At 40.4% G+C, this 24,358-nt stretch overlaps 2 protein-coding genes across 4 annotated transcripts in view; one reads left to right on the top strand and one right to left on the bottom strand.

Moving 5' to 3' along the window:
• wdfy4 (WDFY family member 4) overlaps positions 1 to 12,838 on the bottom strand; it is a 62,869-nt gene extending 50,031 nt beyond the window's left edge. For both annotated transcript variants that reach the window (XM_084736717.1, XM_084736718.1), the window contains exons 1-10: positions 12,592 to 12,838; positions 9,753 to 10,010; positions 6,763 to 6,874; positions 5,909 to 6,036; positions 5,108 to 5,236; positions 4,341 to 4,530; positions 3,598 to 3,787; positions 2,728 to 2,888; positions 373 to 605; positions 138 to 277 (exon numbers count right to left, since the gene is read on the bottom strand). In XM_084736717.1, the coding sequence (XP_084592843.1) occupies positions 138 to 277; positions 373 to 605; positions 2,728 to 2,888; positions 3,598 to 3,787; positions 4,341 to 4,530; positions 5,108 to 5,236; positions 5,909 to 6,036; positions 6,763 to 6,874; positions 9,753 to 10,010; positions 12,592 to 12,612 (1,562 nt within the window). In that variant the 5' untranslated portion in view covers positions 12,613 to 12,838. The remainder of the gene's footprint in view (positions 1 to 137; positions 278 to 372; positions 606 to 2,727; positions 2,889 to 3,597; positions 3,788 to 4,340; positions 4,531 to 5,107; positions 5,237 to 5,908; positions 6,037 to 6,762; positions 6,875 to 9,752; positions 10,011 to 12,591) is intronic.
• Positions 12,839 to 15,874: 3,036 nt separating this feature from the next.
• Positions 15,875 to 23,072, top strand: LOC146315375 (uncharacterized). Of its 2 annotated transcripts, none has more exons than XM_084735880.1 (10): positions 15,875 to 16,176; positions 16,796 to 16,931; positions 17,156 to 17,266; positions 17,370 to 17,502; positions 19,045 to 19,223; positions 19,392 to 19,465; positions 19,596 to 19,758; positions 19,851 to 19,933; positions 21,146 to 21,336; positions 22,285 to 23,072. In XM_084735880.1, the coding sequence occupies exons 1-10, from the start codon at positions 16,056 to 16,058 to the stop codon at positions 22,771 to 22,773; spliced, it is 1,680 nt and encodes a 559-aa protein (XP_084592006.1). In that variant the 5' UTR covers positions 15,875 to 16,055; the 3' UTR covers positions 22,774 to 23,072. The 2 variants fall into 2 exon arrangements, with proteins under 2 accessions (XP_084592006.1, XP_084592007.1); XM_084735881.1 differs by having other exon boundaries at positions 16,555 to 16,931.
• Positions 23,073 to 24,358: the final 1,286 nt, after the last annotated feature.

The following is a 24,358-nucleotide window of genomic DNA, read 5'->3' as shown; positions in this document are numbered from 1 at the left end:
TAGCTTTACAGGTGCACTTATTAACTGAGGGAGAACATATAATCCTGACTCGCATCAGGATACATTCAGGATAAAAAATATTAGAAACAGGAGCATCCTGAATAATTCTGAGTATTATGGTTACCAGCACTGCTCACCTGTGAAAACACTTGAGAGCCACCACTCCAAACTCTGTCCCTGCCACTCCCACAGCCAGCGTCCCAGCCCAGCTCTGCTTCAGCACATTCAGCAGTGCCCGCAAGGTCTCATGGGGGATGTAGTTCAGCTTAAATACCACCTGTAGGGAGCCCAGCATTTAATCAGACATCCTGTGCATTTTGTCTCAGAGAAAAATATGTGCAGGGACTTTGCTGTCAACATGAGAAGTCATACCATCTCCAGCAGTGAGAAGAAAAGCTTTTGGACAGCAGCTGGTTTACTCCACACACAGGCAGCCAGCTGGGCCATCGACTGGACGGTCCACTCCAAGAGGAAGAAATTGGCTGTGTCCCTTTCCCATATTGTCTGCAGGGTTCGAAGAAGCTGGCAGCAGAGCAGAGGATCCTGAGAACGCAGCAGCGAGGCCTGCAGCAGGTGGAAGGCAGGCAGGTTCTTTACTGCTGCACCTGGAGAAAAACGTACATCAAGAGATGAAGATCTGAACAAAGTGTCAGGACATTTAACTTGTCAAAGCATATTTCAGACCAGAGGTCATATTGAGCTGAATATAGTCTGCATGTTTGTTTAAAACTACTACAAGGAACTTTAAAATTTTGTTTTGGAGGCCACTGTGGAAAAAAGTGGTGGTGTGTCCACCATTATAACCTCAAAATATAATGCCAGATATAAAATCAACTGAAGAAAAATCTTCTCTTGCGTTATTTTTACTGGCTAATGTACTGTGCACTGTGACTTTGTCTGGAAAAATGTAAACAGGCTCATTTCATCTGATTTCACGAAGAATCAAACTCATTAAGACATTTAGAGTAACTGAATTGGGACAAACATATTTTTAGGGATTTCGATTTTAACTCTTCCATTGTGCAGAGAAAATTATATTTTAAAAGGTTAAACTCTTGGCTACTAAATGGGCCAACCTCCTTGTGATTTAATTTTTGTATTAAATAGCATTTGGGGTGGGCTGGGGACTTTTTTTAACTATGTCAGACACACAATATTATTTATAAGAGAAAGAATACAAATTAGGTGCACCATGATTTTATTTTTCTGAACAGAATTCAGAATTTTTTGACTAGTTGGCCAAAGTGGGCACTGACTCATTTATTTATTTATTTTTCCTTGGATTGAAAAAAGTACTAATTTTAATTATTTGCTTGTTGTTTATATTTTGTACTGTGTTTTGTGTCTTTGTTGCTGAGTTTTTCGTATCTTAAAGGCCCAACTAGGGACAGGGACTGAAAACCAGTTATAAATGCTGCGGTGAGTGGCATTGGTTTATGTGGTGAGAGGCACTGGTTTCCATCTCACGTCAACTCTGCAGCAGCAAACCGAAACATACCGTAAATTACTAATGTTTTCTACATATAAATAATAGTTTTTGACAAAAAAAAAGGGAATAGATTGTTAGTAGTAATATATATTTTGGGGCATGATTGTCTAGAAATAGCCAATTTTCTCGTGGGATTGTTTCATAACCAGCTAAAAACTTTTAACATTTTGGACTGGGAGAGAACGTGTTCTTGTATGAGTCTATAAACATAAAGTAATGCAAAACAATATCAGCCTAAGGTCAATTTAACCTAAATTTGTTTACAATTTTAAGCTCAATTTATCAGATTTTGCTCTGGCAAGGTCAGACAGTCGGTTTCTTTGGAAGAAAAAAAACCAATAAATAAACAACCAACCTTTAACACAGAGCACACACTGAATCACATAAACCAATTGAGTTACACATACATAGACAGATTGAAAACAAACAACACAACATGCATGAAGGCAAGAGAAAAGTAGCATAATCTGCCTTGATAGAGTTTGTTTGCTGCATTGTCAAAATATTTCTTAGATTTGGGAGCCAGAACACACTTGTGTTTGTTGTGAATAAATATATACCTGGTTAGTAATAGGATTCATTTTCACACTTAGGCAAAATTGCATCAGAACCAAATAAGATCAGCACAAAACAGTCCCTGGTCCCTCTGCTGGAAAGAGATCTACTCCTTGATGTGATGGATGGGTGCTGAGTGTGTGTCAGTGTGTATGTTTGGACGGGTATGTGTGTGTTTATTATGGGCACTCTGTTTATGAGTGTTGGATGGAGGTGTGTGTGCGTCTATGATAGATGGCTGGTTGCTGTAGGCCAGTGGTGAATGGATGTGGGGCATCCTAACAGAGTTAGAGTGGAAGCCTCCACTTCATCATCCCAGACATAATCACCTCAGCTTCCTGTTAACCTGAGGGGTGTTGTGCGCTGCAGCGGGGTAGCAGTGGGGGAACGGGAAGTCAGGGTGTGTGGGAAATCAGGGAAAGGGAGTGGTGCAGTTTGGGTCGGTTATATGAGGGCAAAAGTGCAAAGGAGGGATGAACTGTGTGGTCATCTGGGGCGGCTCATTCCCCTCACAGAGCCTATCTTTGCTGAGCTATGCAGGTGATGATAATTTGGTTTGGGGGGTGAATTCGGAAGGGACGGTTCAGAGTTTTGTCCTCACGGTACAATCAGCTGTTAGAGATAATTAGGGAAGGGTGGCCAGAGAACAACAACACAGAACTTGAGGTGAGGCCTTGACCTACCTTTGGTAAGTGGCGGGTCAAACTTGAAGCCTGGAGGTTGAGGGCTGGTGACACAAAGAGCCACTTTCAGCTCAGTTTTTCCAAGCAGGGTGAATGACGCAATGAGAGCCAGCAGCTCCTCCACAGGCTGGAACTGATCCACAGAAACACCTTCCTCACAGCTTATTATGGCATCATGATAAGAGACAAAGTTAAGACAAGTTAAACAAAAATCAGAGAGAAATAAAGATTTCTCTCTTCTCTACTAACTCTAAAACTGGCTTGTACAAACAAAGATTAATTTAATTGATGATTTTAGTTTAGCAAAACTAGGTTTAAAATGAGTAAATCCAGATTTAAAATTAAACAGAGCTCTGCTGCAAAATCAAAATCAATTCTGAGTTTAGTAAATCCAAGTTTAGTGACGTAAACCTGAAGTTCAATCAGTATAGAGATGCTTGATTTAAAATAAAAAGTTAAACCTCCTAATTTGTTGCTAAGTTTAAAGGTAATACTACAGCAACAGAATTAAATTGAATCTAAGTTTAGAGTAAAAAAAATAAACTGAGGTTTAAAACGAAGTTTCACTTTAATCTTTCTTCATTTTAAGCTTATTTTAATGTTTGGTGCAACGTCATTTAAAGTAAAACTGGGGCAAACAAATTACATTTTGAAGGGCCTGTATATTTAGATCATGCATTTTCCCTCCATTTCTAAGAATGCCCATTTACTCTTTCCTTGAAACAGACAAAAATCTAATTCTGTTGCCTTTTTATGTCTTTAAACAAGAATGCCCTCTCTGTAAGTGAACTCTTTAATTGAGTCCCATTTGCTCCCGATCCTGAAATCTCACAGTCATCTCATTCTTCTGTTCATGTCCTGTCATCTCACCGTTTCAGGATGTTCTCCAGGGCCTGGTAGCCGTTGTTGGTGTCAAACTCCGTGAACAGGGCCGGATTGAGGGCGTAGGTGTCTCTGATGAAGCTGAACACAGCCACAGCCACCTCGGCCAGCAGCGATCCCGACACATCAGCACTGATCTGCAACAGGTTCTGGGTGCAGATACGCACACAGTTCTTCCCTAATGAGGAAAATACCGTGCTCTTGGTTACTGACGTCATACAATACAACTGAACAAGTGCAACTTTTGCATTACAGGTTTACAAAATACAAATGACTAATGGTCTTATAGCACAGAGCTTTAGAGTCATGTGAGCAAAATATCATGCTGGAAAAAGCTGGTAACGTCTTGGTGTCCCAAACAAATCAACATGACCTTGTGTGTACCAGAACATTTGAGTGAATTATGTGTGCTGATGGAGGCATCATGTGAAACATACTTGCAGTATGTCTCTCTGCTGGGATGTGTGGTCATGTGTCTCTGTATAATCAACTCATTACTGGAAACAAAAATATCTCTCTGGACAAGTAAAATTCCCTGATTAAATCTAATTATTCACTTTCTGTGCAGCCTGTTTTCTGTCTTCTCTTCTTTTTTTTTGTCTTTAATACTTCTCCTTTTGTGTTCCGTTTAATTAATGTAATTTATTCTATTATAACTTGGCAGCAAAACAATTAACTGACTGTAAGATAATTGAAAATGTTACTTCTAGCAGTAGTTTGAGTTACGTCACCTAGCAAGCTGGGGACAGTGTTGCTCGTTGCTACAGCAGAGACGGCCTTGAGGACACGGGACGCCTGATGTCTCCAGGCGGCGCTTGTCTGGTCCCACAGCGATGTGAGGCCGATGATAAGACACTGCAGCTCCTGAGTCTCCACCAGTCTCTCCACGTTGACTGGCAGCCTACAGAGCTGAAGGAGAACCTGGAAAAGAGACGTTTAGAGTGAGACCAAAGAAAGGACGCAGCAGAGAGGACAGGCGACTACAGCCTGCAAAAAACACTGTAAAAAAAACAGAGAGACAACTCAAAATTTCAAGGCAATTTACAGCAATAGATTCTTGAGTATGAGCCCAACAAGTGAACTCAAGCTGTGTCTTCTGGATTAAACTATTCCTTAACTATCACTTTAAGTTTTGAAATAAACAAAAAAAGTTCTACCAGCCCATAATCTTTAGTTGGGATTATTCTTCCCTTAGATAAACCTGAATCTTTGAAAAAAAAGTAAAAAAAAAAACATTATCTGGGTGCCTGAACTGTTTAAAATATTTAAATATTAAGCATTATTCCCCTTTACTTCAATGAGTTCACTCAGTAATTTTCTAAAGCTCAAAGATTCAAGTTTATCTAAAGAGGAAAATTAAACTATCTTAACAAAAGATTATTAGTTGGTTAAACTTCTTCAAAACTTTGCCTTGCCTTGAAATGTTGAGTTTTCTCAACTCTTTCATTTTTACTGTGAACAAACAAACAAGTAAAATGAGGCTGTTGCATTAACTGACCTGCGTTAGTGGCTCCTGAAAGGCCTCTTCTACGGCCGTGTTCTCCTTTTTAGCTGGAAGGCACACGAGCAGGTACAGACACTTTACCAACGCGGCAGGGAGCCCTGGATTTATACAGGACAATATATCCTACAGAGACACAAACAAAAGTCAGTGTTGATTAGAAACTACTTTTTTTTTCTTGCTTTGCCATGTGCTGTACAGCAGATCCTTATGTTTGGTACGTTAATAGCAAAGAGGATCATTCTTAAGAAATGGAAGGCCGCTGGTGGTCCTTGTTTCTTAGAGAAGTGCTTTCAGGGATACGGCTTGAGAAACTCTGAAGCAACACACACGGTTATCATGAAAAAGATGAGAGTACACAGGACTCTTAATCTACCCAACTGTTAGCTGTAGTCCCGACTCCACAACATCCATCATTCCTTTTTGCTTTTCATGCTGATAGACTGTTGTATGTGACTTGTAGTGTGGCTTTTTCTGGTGACTGTCTTTTTTGAAAGTAAGGTTTATGCTTTCTTTGTATCAAACATTTCAAAATACATTATAATACTAATAACATTAACCCAGATTGTCCCAGTTTAGAGATGTTTGATGCATTGTGAAGACATGTGGTCATTATGAATATAATAAATATAATGTAATCTTGTCCAACATCCAATGCCAGACAAGGCCTTATCATAAAGGAGAGAAATTTGAATGATTGACTCCAATCAAATGTACATAGGTTGTCTTTTCGACAACCTTTTGATCAAATAAAACTATATAAATGTGACTCCAGTTCAAAACTTAATTATTACTCACTGAGCTGTCGGCTGTCAGCAGCAGCAGAGACTTTAACAGCAGCCATCCTTGATTGTCTCTGGCATCGCAGGTCGTCTCCTTTGTATCGGGCTTCTGGAAGAACTGCACCACCTCATCACGAGCCCCCTCTGAAAACAAACCAACAAAAAGACTCAATATTTGATGAACAATGACCCATGAACAAGCCAAAAACAACAAGACAGCATGACTGTCTACATCCTGAAATTGTTTTTCTTCACCATCTACTGTCACAGAAAGTCCATATTTCAGTCAAGCATATCAGTGCTCAGATAAAAACCAACATGCATATCTAATGTTTGGGTAGATAGATGTTCTCTTCACAGTATCGTGTCTATGTTCAGAGAGAAAATTTGCGTGTTTCTATTTTGGTAAGTGTAAGTTTTGTGAGTTCCTAAAAATGTATTAGAATATGACAGTGTAAAGATCTAGAGAGAGCAGGTGTGAAAAGTTACACTTTTGTCGGGTAAAATAGTTAACCAGTACTAAATAGCTAGAACATTTTAGGCCTTAAACAAACCAACATCCAAAACAAGAAGTATCTACTTCCCTAAAAAGAAAAAGCTTCTTCTTCCTGCCTAGAAAAATATCTTCCATAAACAACTGAAAACTGAACAACCTGAAGGAGAGAGGTACATATTATAATAACTGACTGCATGTGGTTTTTGGTGTTTCATTTTCAATAACGTGACCACAGAGACACCTAGAATATGAGAAAAAAAAAATAAAAAAGAACCACCATGCACTGAAAAAGCAGAAGTAGACAAAAGAGGTAAAAAGTCCCTCTACCTGGAAAACAATTCACCATATTTCCTGATATGAGGAGTTGTTCGTACCTGCAGGCCTCTCTGCCAGTCTGCTGTGGATGTTGTGGATGACGGAGTCGGCAGTGAGAGCTGCAAGCCCCTTTAAGTTCAAACCGTCAAGTTTGCCTCCATCCTCACAGACCTGGGATCAGAGAAGAGAAGAGATAGTAAGATACAGGAGTGCAAAACCTTATCAACCATAAAACATTTGATTTGGAGCAAAAAGACTGTAAAAACAGATAAAAAGCCATAAGTACAAGAATGTGTACATAATTATATTATGAGTGAAGGAACTACTCATCCCATAAACCATTGCGAATGATACCAATTCTTCTTAAATTTTATTTTTGTGATTATTATAGTATTTAGATTGTTAATAAGAGTGTTGTAATAAATTATATATAAATTACATTCACTGTGGCATAACGACATTATTAGTACAAATGGTGTTAGCTACCAAACTAACCAGCCTGCTAGTGGAAGTACCCATTCAAGGGGGCATTAAAAATTTCTATGGTAACAGTGAGTTCTACCAATCAGAGACGTTGATTTTACATGTTAGGGTTGTGGGTAGTGTGGCACTTCACCAGGATATTGAAAATATAAGGTTTTTGTTTTAAAAAGTCTGATATGACACACACCTGCTACAGGACCATCAAATATCGTTTCACAATCTCAAAGCTCAAGGCAAGCCGTGAGAAGGTCACAACATTATGACTAATAATCTAAATCCTCTGTTCAGAATGGGATTTTCACTTGTGGAACCTCACTGTTCAGACGTCAATTTTAAGCGAAACAAAAACCCGCTGCTCTGAAAATACAAACTCTGTGGTTTGAGTTCAGTGACTGCCTGCCTTCTGCCTGGAAGACTCCATTAATATTTTGCTCAACTGAACTTTTACCAAATATCTACTCCTTCTAAAAGATCATTGATGATTTGTTACGACTCATAAACAGACACTTACTCATTCAGGGAACATTCTGCATTCATTTGAGCTCTAGTTAAGATGAATCGATCAAATAAGATCACGAGTCACGGGACAGAATGGACATTTCAAAGGACACCATGTCTGTAGCATTTTCAGAGAAGAGAGTACTTCAGTCAAGCATGTTTCCTTAATCTCTGATGATAAATCATGGCCATTTTATGTGTCGTAACAGAAAATATATTACAGATTTCTCCTATAAATTATTGTTTGTTGTTCTTTTGGCATGAAATGACTGTATGTATTCATATATGACACACCTGCCTTTATCTGCCACATTTGGCACATTATGAGATGCAATGTCAACATGTAATAGTTGGATCTCAGCTGCTTTGGCTAATGCACTTCACTATAAATAATACAAACCAGTGCATACTATGCTCTTTTCAGTTCCATAAGAGGATATCGCATTTCACTGAGTTTGCTGTTCATAAGTGAGGCCCTATGTTCTGGTGAAATCTCTGGTCATGGGGCTTATACACACACACAGACACACACAGAGCTACACACAAACCAAAGAGTGATTACGTCTGCAGCCGTAAGCCTGATCACTGGTGTTATAAACACACATACACAGATCAGTGATGGAATTTACAGTGTGTGCACGAGTACAAAGAAAAGTGGGGAGGTTTCTTCATCACTGCAATGCAGTTCAGGCACGGATGAGAAATTCTTCTCTTTCCAGTTAATCAAAGCCTGAAGGCCTGAAGCTACGCACTTTTATTTCACGTGACAGCTCAGCAAACAGTGTAGATTTGCCGAGAGACCACATACACAGTCCTTCAAGGGCCAGTGATGGGATCAGCTGAGGGCCAAACATCTGACTGCCGCCTCATGTTGTTGTAATTGATCATTCAAGCGGTCTGGAGCAGTTTTGGAAACCACAGTGTCCTTAGGCATCAATAAGCCTAGTTAGAGCAGTGGTTGCACTTTAAAGGGATAGTTTGGGTTAGCTGTTTGTTTAAGGCACTTATTGATAGTCGGTGTGTTAGTGTTAGTAGATGGCAGTTGGCAATGCCCTGAGTTCGGAGAAGCAGCTGGAGTATCAGTGTAGGAAGCTAAGCAATGTTAACATATTTTAGCCACCTATTAACGTATTTTATTACCTTCCCATCAGACAGCCTCCTCCTTTGGGAACTTTTACCTTGCAAAACTCAGATTTTGCTGGTTCACCGCTGCCTCGATCTGTTAGTTTCTTTGTGCTTGTTGTGTGACTTGTGTGTTTTAAAGGGTTAGTTCAGATTCACCAATACACACAAACTGATTTTGGCAGTGTTAGACCAGCAATTCCCATGCTCTGCAGGATAAAATTACTGATTTTGCCTGTGGGGTTTTGTTGGTTTGGAGGGAGCAATATGTGGTGTACATAACAGAGATTTCACATCAGAAAAGGGTGTATTGAAACTGGTAGCGGTTACTTTAGGTGGGCTTTTTAAGGGGCTGAAATACGTTTTGTTACTGACCCTGTTCACAGCAGTTCATTGCCTAAATCTGTGCTGGTACTCCTCTCTGCATCCTCAAACTGGGGGCGTATCGACCTCCAGCTACTGTAGGTAACACATTGACAAAAGTACCTCCACTTCAAATAATCCGAACTATCCCTTTACATTCTGTGCACGATCCACTAATGATTCAGTCATTCAAATAGACTGGTTCTTGTCCAACAAGTGGGGTCATAGGAGATGTTATTTGGGTTACCAAATAAATAAAATGTGGAAATTGCAAGAACAAAATGGCCCTCAATGCTCATTTATGCACTAATTAAGTCTTCCAAAGATTTACTGATAATGCATATTGTGAACTGGGTCACAATTGTTTGTCATTTTTAAAAAGTGGGTCTCCATAAATAATTGCTGCTCTGCTCTTGTTGATAGTGTTTGTTAAAATAGTTTGACAATAGAAAACTTTCCCTTCATTCAGAAGACAAAAAGAAATAACTCACTTTATTGATTGATGAGCTACAAAATATAGCACTGAAAATGATGAAGGCCTGAACAACGAAAGATAAATAAGCACAGGCTGTTGTTGCGGTACCTTTATGTAGAGAGGCAGCGCTTTGACCAGATGCTCCTCTCTCTGCTCTAAAGGAACACGGTCCGTTCTGTGGTCAGAGCTCGAGCGCACATCAATTCCCAGCCTCTGTAGTTGTTCTACGAGCTCTTGTGGGAGTTGAGGGTTCTTACAGGAGCCCTCCACTTTGTCCACCTTCAACTCCACAGAGGCAGATAACTCCCCTGAAGCACTCAGCTCTCCAGTTTCCTTATTGATCCTTTCCCCTTTAGCAGTCTGGCCCTGGGGGGGGAAAAAAAAAGACAGAACCAAAAGTGAGAAATCCTCAGGCTGTTCCACCTTTTTTAGATACTCTGGGTTTGTGGAGTATGTGCAACATATTTTCATCATATTTCCTGCTCTGTCTCACTTCCTCAGATAAATTTGTCCCAAACCCTCAGTCTTCTTCCCCTACCCCCCCGAGCACATTAAGAAATCACCAGACACACCACTGGGAGTCATGTACCATTCTCATTAACTGGTTATCAACCTCTGTGCACGGCGTAACTGATGCCAAATTTTCAGTAATTGCAAGCATAAAATATCAGTACGTGCTTAAGGGATTGCTCAGATGATTATATGAGGTACTTATCGATAGTGTATTAGCTATAATAGATATCAGTTGTCACACCACCAGTTTGGAGAAGCAGAGAGGAGTATTAGAACAGAAGTTAAACAATGTACTGCTGGGGACAGGGTCAGCAACCAAAGGTATTTTAGTCACCTATAAAAAGGTCCACTTTAAAAAATGAATATCATTATAAGCGTGCACTATATTTAGAATATTTTCACCACTTTACTTTGTTGTCAGACAGCCTATTCGTGTGAGAAACCGCTGTTACATAAGCCAGATATCGCTCTCTCAAAAACCAGCTAAACTCCAGAGGCGAAATCAGTAATTTTTCCCCACAGAACACTGAGGAGTTGTTGGTCTGCTGCTGCCTTGATCTGTTTGTTTGTCTGTTTGTGTTATTGTGTGACTTCGGTGAATCCAAACTAACCTTTAAAAACACCAAACTCAGCCAATAACAGAAATTAACCAACAGATTAAAGCAATAGTAGACCAGTAGCTCCTTTGTTTCTGAGGTAAAATTATTGATTTCACCTTTGGAGTTTGGTTAGGGTCAGATCTGTCTGATGGCATCTGATTCCAATTCTTGAATTTGCTGATAAATCTGCTGATATCTATACAGATACAGTAAAACATCTGCAAACTAAGGGCATCACTTAACTAGCTGTTACTAGGTCACTCATTAACAGACTGTCTCTTGTTGTGTTACAGTGGGTTCATTGTTCAGCAAAGTGTAAGTGTAACCCAAAGAATTCTGGGAGACGGAAAAAATACAAGGACTAATGGATATCTTTGTTGAACGGTTAATTTCATTCATTCATTCATTTGTGCAGCAACATTTTGGTGATGGGCTTGAAATTTCATTTATAAAAACCTCAGACTACAGAATCTGGATCAGTATGTCGATTGGTGACATCAGTCAATCATGAGTTAATCACATCAGTATCTGCATCACTGACTGTTTACAGAAATGAACAGCATGACCGCTCCCTAAAAGTGGAGCTAATGCATCTTGATCGCCCGCTGGTGGCTGGCTGCAGTATTGGTCATAAATCCCGCCTTCCCAATGTTAATACAGAAGACAGGACACTGGCCAAACTAAAACATCGAAACGCACATTAGATAAATTTGTCATTTAAGGTAGTTCTTCTTATGCTCATGTTTGTTCAAGTGTTAATTTTTCTGATCAGTTTGGTTTTAATTAGTTATCTGACACAATAAAAAGGGGGTTTTATGCCATGATTCACAGCTGAGCCCTGCTCAGTACTGAGTCAGCGGGCTGTGTGGGCAGGAACTTGAAAGCATGGCTCCAACCCTGATCACTACAGACTCTGGCTCCACATGACGTCACTAGTGCAAGTTGGCAGTGCTCATATTTGGGAGATTTTGGCTTAAGTTTTATACAGTGGGAGGAAGTGGAGCTGCAGTGTCCATCTTTATTCATGTCTGCGATCAACACCCGACAACCCAATATTGGATTGGATTGGTACCGACACTACAGCATGGACAAATTGTGTTTGTGAGTGTGGTCAAATTTCCTTTTTTTCCAAAGCAAAATTTAGTCACCAACAGTAATTACGCAGCAGTTTGGGAATACCTAAACAGCCCTGTCCCTTACATGAAATAAATTGGCAAATTTATAAATTTGGGCTTAAAAATGAACCCTAGGATGTTTTGCCCCTCTCGATTGTGCCCCCGGTTTTGCCAAACTTGTTGATCATGTGAAAAAAATCCATCTCCACTTTGCAGTCCTTCACAGGCTGCTAACATAAATGTTACACTCCTCTGTCACACCAAGCGTGGATGAGGAATCCTGCTCCTGGGCAGACATGTTACTGTATGACTGAGGCTCGACTAGAGCATTATTTCCTCATTACAGTGAGATTATTTTAGGCGCTTTCTGTTTAGAGACACACACTCATGGTGAACAATGAGGGTCACTGGTTGAGATTGCTCAACCAATAAGCTGGTAGAATCAGTCATGATGGTAAAGTAAAGGGAAGGGTAGCTCACATTCCATAGAAATTAATTAATACTTTGATGTTTCCTCATGTGAGAAAGTCCTGTGTGCAATATGTGTGTGTGTAAGTCACTCTTGTGAAAGAGAAACGCAACACATAACTTTTTGTGTGTTTTTCAGTGACATGTATGTCAAAGTGAAAAACACAGACATGATCACAGGTAAAGTGAAACTTCTGTCGCCTTCAAAAGGAAAACCATTCATGCAACACAGGTCACTCCTCATATTCTTACCTGTACTTGCGTGAGAGCCATCTGAAAGTTTCCCAACACTCTAAGAGGATGCTGTCATCTGTGTGGTGTTAATCCAACTGAGTGACTGGTCTGTTTGTGTTCCCATGTCAGGAGAAAAGACAAGCAGAGACGTGCTAAGACATGACTAGCTCATACTGTGCAGACCCCTCAGTAGAACTGCCCGCCCCTCACTAATCTGCAGCATGTAGACTGAACTTTGAACAAGCAGAGCGACTCCCATCAGCTGGCCCGGGTCATGTGCCTTCTTACTTCCTCAGAGAAGCAGAAGTGAAATACTGTTGTTGAGCTGGTTCGATGGGGCCCTCCCACTACAGCTCCAAGAACAGTCCCTTTGCTTTATATAGACACATCATGTAGGACTGGCATGATATGAATCACAGTGACAGCATCGCATGATCCACCACTGAAGACAGCTAATACGGCTTGTAATCAGGTTTATGTGGTTAAATTGAGCACTTTGACTTACAGGAGAAACAAATTGCATTTTATGTGTTTGTCTGCAGACAGTAACTGTAAAGATAAGCCTGTCTGACTGTGTTTTACAGTGTTCACAGGGTTTAGTAAAGTAAACAAAAGTTTGACAGCACAGAATCATCCTGACATGTTGTTCTTCTTTTTATATCACTCGTTTTCCCCATATTTGGCTCACGTATCGGGTGTGCAGTCATAGCATGTAGGTGACAGTGTTATGAATGTTGAGTGTCACTGCACTGAGATTGGGAAGCTGCTCTGTTTGTATTGGCAACAGAGAAAATACAAGCAGCACTAACATAGCTAAACAGCGCCATCTTGTGGGTAAGAATGGTATGGAAATATGATAAAAGCAGCTTGAAACAGAGAGAAAAAACTGTCCCAAATATAAGCTGGAAACTCACAGGTGTAACAGATGACATTAATGATGCAGCCATAATGTTAGCTGTTATCTGTGGTTTTCTGGAATGATGCCATGTTCAGGTTGATTGTATGTTTCTTGGGTCCTATGTTCCCCACTTTTTATAGGCACATGATGGTAACATAACAAAGGGTTTGCAAGGTCTCACATAGCACAAAATGTTTTAGGGGTTTGCCCAGAACAGATGTATTCAACTGGCAGCCCACAGGCTGAACTCAGCCCATTAACAACCTCAATCTGGCTCTTTTATTTTTTATGAACATGAAATAAGTATATGACTGTGATTTCATTTTAAAAATCGCACTGACATTCAAGTTTCTGGGTGTTAACATTGTTTATTAGAAGATCATTTTATGAGGTTAATTAGCCAATTCGTATGGAAAGTTATTTTAGTATATACTGAACAAATAAGGTTATGAAATAAATGAACAAACAAATAAACTCCTATTTATTTCAGGAGACTTTTATTTCCTAATACCCTATTTATTTCTTTCCATACTCTTTTTTATTTCCAATTCTTATATGCAAATGAAGGGGCATGGTTGTCTCACAGATTCAGATCAAAGCAACAGCAACCAGAACTATTTTATTAAACTCAGATATCAGGTGTGTTCAAAATGAGCCAGGCCTGCAAAGAATCGATCAGCGGTGATTGCCTCACAGTGCATGCTGGTTAGATTTATTGATCTTGACTTGCTCTGACATCATGTACATGTGGGCAATGATAACCTCACAAGATCAAGGCTGCCACAGTTTTTAGGGCCAGGAGCTGCAGACTCCAGTTGGCTCTTATTTTGATAACATACATCACATGATGTTTAAAATAAGAATTTTCTGTCAAATTGTAATATTTAATGCTAGATATATTAGTTTTATGCTGCTGGCATATATTTTGTGGCTGATAACAATAATAAAGGTTATATGATTTACCAACAAACAATTTCAACGTGCTTAAAGGGACAGTTCACCCAAAAATGAAAATGTACTCCTTATTTGCTCACGCTCATGCTGACTGAAGGTCAGGTTTAGTTTTTTTTCTTTAGTTCACAAAACACTGAAATGGGATGAAAAGTCTGAGAATATCGTTTGAAAGTCTGAGACCAGAGCATGAAAGTCTGAGAATATAAGATGAACGTGACAATATGAAAAAAAAATCAGAGAGAATATGGCTTGAAGGTCTGAGAATATGAGGAAAAGGCGTAAAAGTCTGAGAATGTGTAATGGACATCCGAGAATATAGCTTGGATGAAGGGATGCACCGATACCAGTATCGATCCGATATTGTCCTCACGTACTGTACTCGTACTCATAAAACTACTCTGATACCAAGACACGAAAAGTAGCCGCTCTATACAAGTAAACATCCAAAGATCCAACAGGACGCAGAGTTCAAGGCGTTTGCTGATGCTTACCCTCTTTTTTGGACACGTCGTCATTATCAGCAAGAGACTCACTGTCCTCAACATTATCCATAAATGACTGCAGAGACTTTGGAAACTGTCCGTAAAACTCCATGTAAGTCCATGTAAAACTGAAGCAAACGCTCAGAGAGCACCTGTAGGCCGCAGCCAGCCGCTGTCCAGTAAGTCCCGGCGGGTGTAAACTAGTTGAATGTCTCGGCAAATTAATCCGAAGACGAAGAAAAAACACCGTCGCCCCTTTCTTCGTAATAACCTGCTCCAACTTCTCTTTGTGTACTTATTTTTCACCTAAACGGCCTGACAGCACAAGACACGCAACTTCACTCTTTGGGGTTCACAGCGGGGTCAACAAAACTGTTGCACACATGGCACCACACTCATACCTGTCCCCCCCTAAACAATGACAGGTAGGAACTAATTAGCTCTTAGACAAGAGGGACATGAAGAAGAAACTTAAATACTACACATGTAAATACTAAATTAAAATACTAGGTAAAATGCTATAAATGATAATTAAATAATTATCATATATAACACCATTTATAATAATAAACTTAATTCTGCAAGTCTTCTGCAATTCTAACTTCTGTATGTCTTTAAATTTTCACAAATAATGCATTGTAATGTAATGTGCTCCAGCTCTTCTGTTATAATTATAGAAAATTTATCAGCAAATAATCACAAATCATGACGCCCTGTCCATCTGATAAATTTATTTCTTGCCAGTTAGCCATTTAAATTCCCCATTTTTTTTTTTTTTATTATTAAAAATAAATACTCTACAATTTAAAGTTTGAGTCTTAATGTGTGCACGTTCATCGTGACACACAACTAATTAACTTTAGTGGCGTTATCTTATTTTTAGGGACTACGTGTTTTGCTGACGCGTTGACGTCACAGCTCATCTGACCTGCTGCAGCCAATGAGATGTCCAAGGCGTGGTCTGCCTCAATCAGTTTAGCACAATGAAAGATCGCCGATAGTTTGCAGGGGAAGATGATCTCCCGTCTCACTTTGCATCGTGATGTCGTAGCGCTTCGTCAGAGGAGCTGATTTTAGTCTCCGCTGCAGTTTTTCTGTCTGTGGAAACAACGACAGACAGGCCGCTGCCGTCGGCTCCTGTCACCATAATGCATCCGATGCCTGTGTGCTCCGTTAGCGGCGGAGACATATTTGACTGTATACAGAGAGGAAACATTGAACAGTGCATACACTTCCTTCAAAATGATCGATCAGTCCTCAAGCAAAAAGGTAAGACAGACTGAAACGTAATAAAAATCCGGTCAGCGTTGCTCTCTGATTTATATTTGACAAACTACAGGCCAAGTACTTCCTCTGTTACTGTCAGCATAAACAGACTTTCAGCCTTTTAACTGTCAGTCTCATTTTGAAGCCAGAAAACTGTTGATAGATATTGTTTACCAAGAGAACAAACCTGTTACACCCCTGTCACATCTGTCTGTGATAAACATTTTATCTTAAATCTGCATCATATAACCAGGATAAGTTATACTGTGCAAATATTTCCCTGAGCAAGTCTAAATTTACAATATGTCATTTACAAAGGAACACGTTGAACTTTACCTTGCACCACCAGTGTGTCCTGATGTGATTTTGTCTCCCTGCCAGAGGGGGAAACTGAACCCTGCTGCAGCTCCTCTGTGAGATGGGCTGGCACAGATCTAGATGGACAGATCCTGTGACAACACGGCACAAAGTCACATTGTGCCAAAGGGAACCCTAACCCCGACTCCACAGGGTTTTCAAGATCAACAGGCTGGCAGAGCGTGCATTTACGTCAGGCTTTTATACTGTTAGTCACAGAGCCTGCATCTTCAAACCTGACTGTCATGTGTTTGTCTTCATCCAGGCTGGGGTGGTTTCACCCCGCTCCACTACGCTGCCCTCCATGGTAACCGCGCCCTCGTCGACCTTTTCCTCAGTAATGGAGCTGACCCCAACCTGACATGTGATGCAGGACAGACAGCCTTTCATTTTGGCTGCAGGTGAGCAGTAGTCACATATTTGGGTGTTAAACCAAATTGCAACTGATAAAAAATGGGTTCAAGTTGAATTTTAGTGAAATAAACTTAACTCCATGTTTTCCCCTGGTCATCCATGTTCTTAAAACTTTTCTGCAGTATTGAAAGATGAATCAAGTGTTGTTTTTATGCTAGTATTGCATCAAAGTTAGTCTGTAATAATAGTTTGTATTTTTGACTTCTCTCAGGCAGGGGAACATATATATCATACACCAAATGATGCAGTATGGAGCTGATTTGCGCCTCGTAGACCTGCAGGGAAAAACATCTCTGCATCATGCTGTCACCGGGGGCAACATGTGAGTTCATGAGAAAGACACACCACAAACTTTGTTATTAGTGTAATCTGTTTGTTTTGTAAAATACACCATGCATGCACTAACTGTTCATTTTATTTCTCAGTGTTGCAGTTCACTATTTGTGGGAGACAGGAATGTTCCGGTTCTCAGACACAGACATGTACCAGGTGACACCGCTTCACCTGGCTGCATCCACAGGCAACACAGAGGTGGTGCGCTATTTGCTCAGAGACCAGGTACAATATTGTCTTGAGTTCACTCTGTCTCCCTCTCACATGCTCTAACTGACCAGCAGGAAGATAAAACTTTATCTTAAAGCTCCACTTGCAAGGTGTGGTCATTGCTGGTGAAGAACAAAGCAACACAACGAAAAAACACAACAGTATTTCATTTAAAGGTGTAATGCACAAGTTTTCAAAGACTATTTCAGGGGAGGCTCAGTGAATGAAAATTAAAAAAAAAACATTAGTTATTTCTTTAAATATCAAAAGGAACACACATAGAGGAGTCTAAATATGTGTGATTTGATTACTGAGATAGTTCAGAGATACAGAAAGGGGTTTTTTACTGTTTTTCCCTGAGTCAGAAACTATTAAGTGCCTTTGTAGACCTTTGTCATGTAATTGGAAGTTAAGTAAAACAGCCTTATTTGGTCATCTTTGCACAGTTCTTGAGTGTCTGTGGGGTCAAATCACATAATCATGAACACATAGACATGCAGGAAATGAAATAGCAAATAAAGTAAGGGGCTTTTTGCCCACAGTCTCAGACTTTAAAAATACCTAGTTTAATGTGAATTAAGGATGTATAATAATAATGCTGCAGGAATTAGCCTTAAAACAAGGAGATGAGTTGCCATATTAGCACTTTCACTTCCCTTGTCTTGAGGTCAGTGGGGTTTTTTTAACGTTTTGGGGTTTTTTGTTGTTTGTCTGAAATAAGGTCTCAGTCATTACCTCACTTGTGACACTTTTTTGTGTCTTAAAAGACCTGGTTGGTGGCTAAATGAGGCCGTAAAGGTCGCCTGGGACATTAAACATCATTTAGTGGGGGTGATATGAATTCATGTGACCACTGTGTAATTCATTTATAGCCTAACATTAGTTTTTTACCTCTAGCGATTCCATTTATGTTTCCAAAATCCAGTGGGAAAATCCTATTGACTTTTTGTGGAGGAAACCAGAGCGATGCTAAAATCCAGGTTTCCTACAAAAAACATGATGACTGCAGTACTCCATCGGATGTGAGGGTGGAAGAAGGACGTCTGTTAGGCTGGTCTGATGATGGTTAGGCTGGTCTGAGGTTTGTACTGAAGACTGGGTGGAGGAAGACTCAGAGTGGGGGTTTCCACCCGAGGGAAGAGAGGCTGAAGGAATGTTAGGGATAAACAGACAGAGGGATGAGGTAGGATGGAAAGGGAAGGTCTGTTGACAAATCTTAGACAAACAGAACAGGATGGGTTGATGTTGGTTGATTGAGGTTAATTGATTAGCTGCATGTAAAATATTTTTGATGTTAACATTGTATGTTTTGTTTATCAGTTCATCTGGTCGCCTTTTCTCTATCCATAGTCCAAGTGTAATTGCTCTTTTTGACCACTTTTGTACAGGGATGGTTGCAAACTCTCTCTGCACCTCCCTACATTCATATTTCAGGTGTAATTCATTTGCCAAAAAAGAGATAAAACACACAATAAAACAAGAACTGAATACTCTGTTTGCAGCTCCTTGAATGTTTTAGCAGCTGTGCATCTCATCCCTCTCGTTTGTGTGTGTCAGAGATGTGCTGTGGATGCAGTCGACCAGCAGGGGGCGACAGCGCTTCACGTTGCAGCAGAGAGGGGTGGAGTGGAGGTGTGCTGGACGCTGCTGCAGAGAACAGGCTGCGGGATGCTCTATCAGAAGAACCACAGCGGCCTGACACCGCTGGACCTCAGCAAACAGGGGAAAACATTTAGGTGAATGTGCTGTCTCTAAAAAAACTCTGGAAAAACACTGACTGCATGGGATAGTAACACCCCCACAGTACCTTTAAATATCCAGTATGTTCGCATTTCCAGATTGCCTTTCTCTCCTGGGATCCTGATGCTGATTAATACATTTCTATACTGTGTGTTTTTCTCCAGACATCAGCAACTCACCAAGCTACTGAGTCGGTACATTAATGAGCCCATACACCACAAGCCCAGAGAGTCTCATGGTAAATATAACTCTGTAGGTTCGTTTAGTGATGATGACAATGGTGATGGTAATATTGGCACTGTGACATTTAAAGTGTTGCATGTGCCTTGATTTTTTTTAACACTTCTTTGTGTGTCTCTCCTCACCAGTTTTGTATTACTGGACACTGTTCTTTCCAACCCTGAGCGGAGCTGCCATCCTGCTCATAGCAGCCATGCTGGGAGGCTACGGGGGGCTAATCTGTGCTTTGCTGTTCCCCTGGCTCGCCAGAAGCATCTTCACACAGTACCACCGCATGACCACGTACCAAAGGTTCGACAAACTGTAGAGCATTTTTATCAGAAGGTCCACATATTTCACTGTTTGTTAGATCTCTGTTGAGATATCATCTGTCTTCCTTCCAGGTTACCCAACCCGATCTACTTGGGAACCCTCATAGCTGGCTTGTTCCACTCCTTGCTCTGCTTCTACGGAAAAATAATGCCTAATATCCTTAACAAATGTTGCACACGTGAAGCTTGTATCATGTGACTGTTTTAATTCTAGTTTGCTGTTTTTTTTCTGCTAGTGGTATGACATGAGGATCTCAGTGTTGGTTGGTCTTGAAGAGATTAGATTAGCCATTATTGTCCCCCTAAGGAGAAATTTGTAGAGGATAATTGAGAGAACACAGACAACATGACCACATATGTACAATCAAACTTTAGTTAATATACAGTATCACCCTCCATACAACCATACGAACATTTGAGAAGCCTTGTACCTGAACCACTGGGTCAGGAAAGTAACCATGAAGCCAGTTCTCTGTGTAGATCATGAGGCAGCGTCTCCATCTTGTTTCCTCGGAGACTGAGTGTTGCTGAGAAGTGGCTTGTTGTACCTTCAGTGGAGATGGCGTTGAACGCTGCCCCTCCTCCCTCCTTCCCGCTGCTGGCTTTCTCCAGCAGGCCCGGTTCTGGTGCAGCTTTTCTTTTTTTTTTGTAGGGACGGGAGCCAGTCCCTGCTGCACAATCACAGCATGTAGTCGTGTGCCCCATGAAGCACCGTGGGGGTGTCGTATTGTGTACAGGCGCCGGATGTAATCAGCGCCAAGAGTAACATCAATGCAACACGCTTCCTTTTCCCCATCGTGTTACTCTTGTTCCAAACTTAACTTGACACAGTGACAAACTTGACACACTTGACAGACATAACAAACTGAAACAAAACAACTTTTCAAACAAATAATTTCAAACGCCCGTCTCTCGCGTCCCAGTCGCAGCACCACCACACCACCGGTCCCTTCAATACTTATATCTCAACCAAAAGTCAGTTTGCTTTAAAAACTTTGTACTGATAATCACTGTCATCTCAGGATGATTCCTAAATATGGTCAAAAACCGGCATTGTGGTCTATGACTAATTACGCATAAGAGTCATGGTCCTCAGAAAATGAATCCCAGTGTTTTTGTTAATCCTCTGACCATTCCTCCAGTAGCCAGAAAAAATTTCCATAAGATGTGAAATTCAAACTGTTTTATACCCATGAAATTCAAATTTTAATAGATGGATTATAGTAAAACATTCATCTTTCCCTGATAATAAATCCTTTATATTTTGGACAATCCACACTCTTTTTTGTGAATATACACAGTATGACAAATGTAAACTTGGACTTTGTTTTTTAAAGATAGAAGTGTTGATCCTTAACCTTTTGAATGTGTGTGGCCAACCAGTGCTCTGGTCCAAGTGTCGATGGTCCACTTCTCTCTGGTCCTCGGTTTGTTCTGTAAGGTTCTGACTCAGGACCCAGGGACGCTGGACAGAGCAGATGCAGATCCTCGGTTCTCCTGTATTGCCGACCTGGTGGAGAACAACCAGAGCCCTCACAGGTTCTGTCCGTACTGTGAGGTAAGACATTCACGCTGGTTGTCGTTCAGGGAGCCTTTGTGTTTTCGCATCATCAGTCCTTCTGTCTGAATCTGGAAATGAACACGCAGCCTTTCTCTCCTTCACAAAGTTCTTGACACACCCCTGTTAAAATCTCAGCTGTCACAAAGAATCAATGATGTGACAATAAATGCGATGAAATATTTATGGTGATTGAGTCTCTGCAAGATGATTTTCATCCCAAAGTAAAACTAGAAGGACACATGAAGGGTGCAGACAAACAAACAAAAGCACAAACTTCGCGGTCAATATTTTTACTTCTTGTAAAGTTTGAACACTTTAACCTCTGCTGGAGTTTATTGCAGACAATTCACATTTGGGTGTGATTAGTTGCATAATATATGTGTATTTATGTTCCCATAGACATACCATTGTTTGAGAAAAAAGCACTGTTAGAATTATGGAGTTGTTGTACTGGTACTAGTGCTTTTTATCCAGAAATACAGCAGCTTCCCATTTACATCTATGTTCACAGGCCAGTCTTGATGGAACCAATATGGCGGTGATGTTAACGTATCACAGCCATGGGCCAAAGTATTCAGTGCGGCGTCTGCAAATTATACATCTGTTTTCTCAGTATTGAACTTTACTTTTTTTCTACTGGATTTGAAGATGTATGACATTTGTTCCGCCGTCCTGTCTCACAATGTTAACAGAAGTGAAAATGACTCCAATCTGCTCCTACATTCAGTGAGTTCTCCCTTTGTCAACGCTACATCTTTCCACCAAGTTTCATAAAAATTAGGCCAGTAGTTTTCAGTACTCCTTCTGAAAGACAAACAAGCAGACAAGCAGCACAATTTCTGAAAGGTAGAGCATCCTAAAAATTTTGTTACCAATGCCTTGACGTTGATAACGGTTATTGAACGATACTTTTTTGATACCACATTCTATCTTCACTCCTCTCAGCTGTTTCCGCCCGACTTCACTAAACACTGCAAGCTGTGTGACGTGTGCATTAAAGACTACGACCACCACTGCCTTTTCCTCAACCGCTGCATCGGCCGGGGTAACCACCGCCTCTTCCTCCTCTTCATCCTCTCTATGGTGATTGCGCACCTTCTTTTTGTTGCCACGGCAACAAGTTACCTGTATGACAAGATGCCTGCGGGCAACCGCAGCTTGTCGCTGTGGCTCACGTTGTTAGGGGAGGAGTTCTGGGTCGTGGTCATGATGAACATGAACGCTCTGACACTCCTTTGGGAGGTGTGGCTACTGACTGAGCAGTTTGATGCCATCGCCACGGGGACGACCACTTACTTCAGACAGTGTGAAAGCTCGGTGCGACAGAGGTCACTAGGACAGCGCTGGGTTATAGTGCTGTCGTTTCTTCTGGACGGTCGAAGACGGCTGGGCAGCGGACAAACAAGAGAGGACAAAACTGCCATAGACATTTAAAACCATCTGTCTCGTGTCCGGCTATTTCATCACTGGTCCTTAGACATGTACATTCTCGGTTTACAGAGTCTTTGGTGTCACTCAACTTAGTGAGAATGTCCTCTTTAGATTCAGTAACTCTCTAATGCCATTTAACATGTTGTACTTGAATGTAAAAAAAGGTTATATCCTTATATTCTATTTTAATATACAACAGGCTAGAGAGTAGATTCTTCAGCAGATTTGTCCAAAAAGTGGTTAGCAGGATAACTAGCACTAAGACTGGGTGGCACCAACAAGGACTAACTTAATCTAAGATTACTGCTTTAAAACAGTTTAACAGAGTTTAAAATGAGCGAATCCAGGTTTAAAATTAAGCAGAGATTAAAAAGTCATGTAGTTTAGTTTTGTGAAAAATAAATAAAGTAATCAATATGGAGATGCTAGCTTACCTGAATTAAAATAACTAAATAAATAATAAATTCAATTGCTGTCACGACCTAGCAAGTATAAAGAGGGAGGGAAATGTTTAACTTCTGTCTCCTCTGTATTCCTTAAAAAAAAACATTACATTGTTTGCTAGCTAGCTAAGTTGGTAAAAACTACACTGAGGTTTAGAGAAATTTAAATGTATTCTTTCTTAATTTAAAGCTGATTTAGGGGTTTAGTAGAACATAATTTAAAGTCAAACCATGAATTACTTATGTTGAAAAGTTAATCCATGTTGGTGCAGCCCAGCCTAAGAGTTTAGATGTTTCCTTCGTTTTTAGAGACCTCACTGAATACTGTCTAGTGAACTTGTTGGTTTACATTGTTCTGTGTTAAGTATTTTCTAAACTGTGTTTTAGCAGGAGAACACCTCTGAATGAACGCTCAGATCCGCATCTGTTTTTATATTCTACATCAGCACACGTCGTAATGTTACTGTTTTAAATCAAAGTGTGTCATGGTGTCAAGCGTAGTTCAAGGTTAAGATTTGTGTAGTCATAGCCAGTGATAATGGTTATAACGAGTGCACTGGAAGGCTTTGTTCCTAACATAATGTCATTACCTCTCTGACCTGCTCCCAGTCATTTGGACCACGACACTTCCTCTGCTCTCGCTAATGAGACATGCTCTTTTCATGCCTTCAATTAAACACACTCATTTCCTACGTGTCCCTCAGGACCATATTTCTTGATTATGGATGATGTTCCCCACACCCCTCAGAGGCTGGTGTGTCTGGACTATGTGAGCGGCTCTGTCACGTGACATTATTTAGTGTCTACTGTATTGCCTGTCATGCATTTTGGAGTTGTTAAGATGAGTGCATGTGCGCCTGTGAAAGTGAGTGCTTTTACTGTATTTCTCTCATCCCTCGATCAGTGTTATTGTGTTGAACTGGCTGCCATTTGTCGATATATAATATATTTTATATGTACTAATGTATTTTATCTGTGGTGACACAGTTCCTGTTGGTTTCCAAGATGATACCATGATGTTTTTCTGCTGTAAGAAAAATATGTTTAATAAATCACTGAAATCTGCCATTTATAAAAAATAAAATAACATTCTCTATTATCTCAGTGTAGCTAGAAAGAAATAGATATTTGCAGATTCAAAGTTT

This window comes from Lutjanus erythropterus, chromosome 14 (genome assembly GCF_056507025.1).
Source record: "Lutjanus erythropterus isolate fLutEry1 chromosome 14, fLutEry1.hap2, whole genome shotgun sequence".
Classification (NCBI taxonomy): domain Eukaryota; kingdom Metazoa; phylum Chordata; class Actinopteri; order Lutjaniformes; family Lutjanidae; genus Lutjanus; species Lutjanus erythropterus.
The sequence above is the reverse complement of the archived record's forward strand: the minus strand, read 5'-3'. Positions and strand labels throughout refer to the sequence as shown.

What these genes read in the sequence shown, in the direction of transcription:
- LOC146315375 (XM_084735880.1), top strand. Translation starts at nt 16,056, where the DNA reads ATGCATCCGATGCCTGTGTGCTCCGTTAGCGGCGGAGACATATTTGAC. An exon ending in GCCTTTCATTTTGGCTGCAG is followed by an intron (nt 16,932 to 17,155) that starts GTGAGCAGTAGT and finishes GACTTCTCTCAG; the next exon opens with GCAGGGGAACATATATATCA. An exon ending in AAACAGGGGAAAACATTTAG is followed by an intron (nt 19,224 to 19,391) that starts GTGAATGTGCTG and finishes GTTTTTCTCCAG; the next exon opens with ACATCAGCAACTCACCAAGC.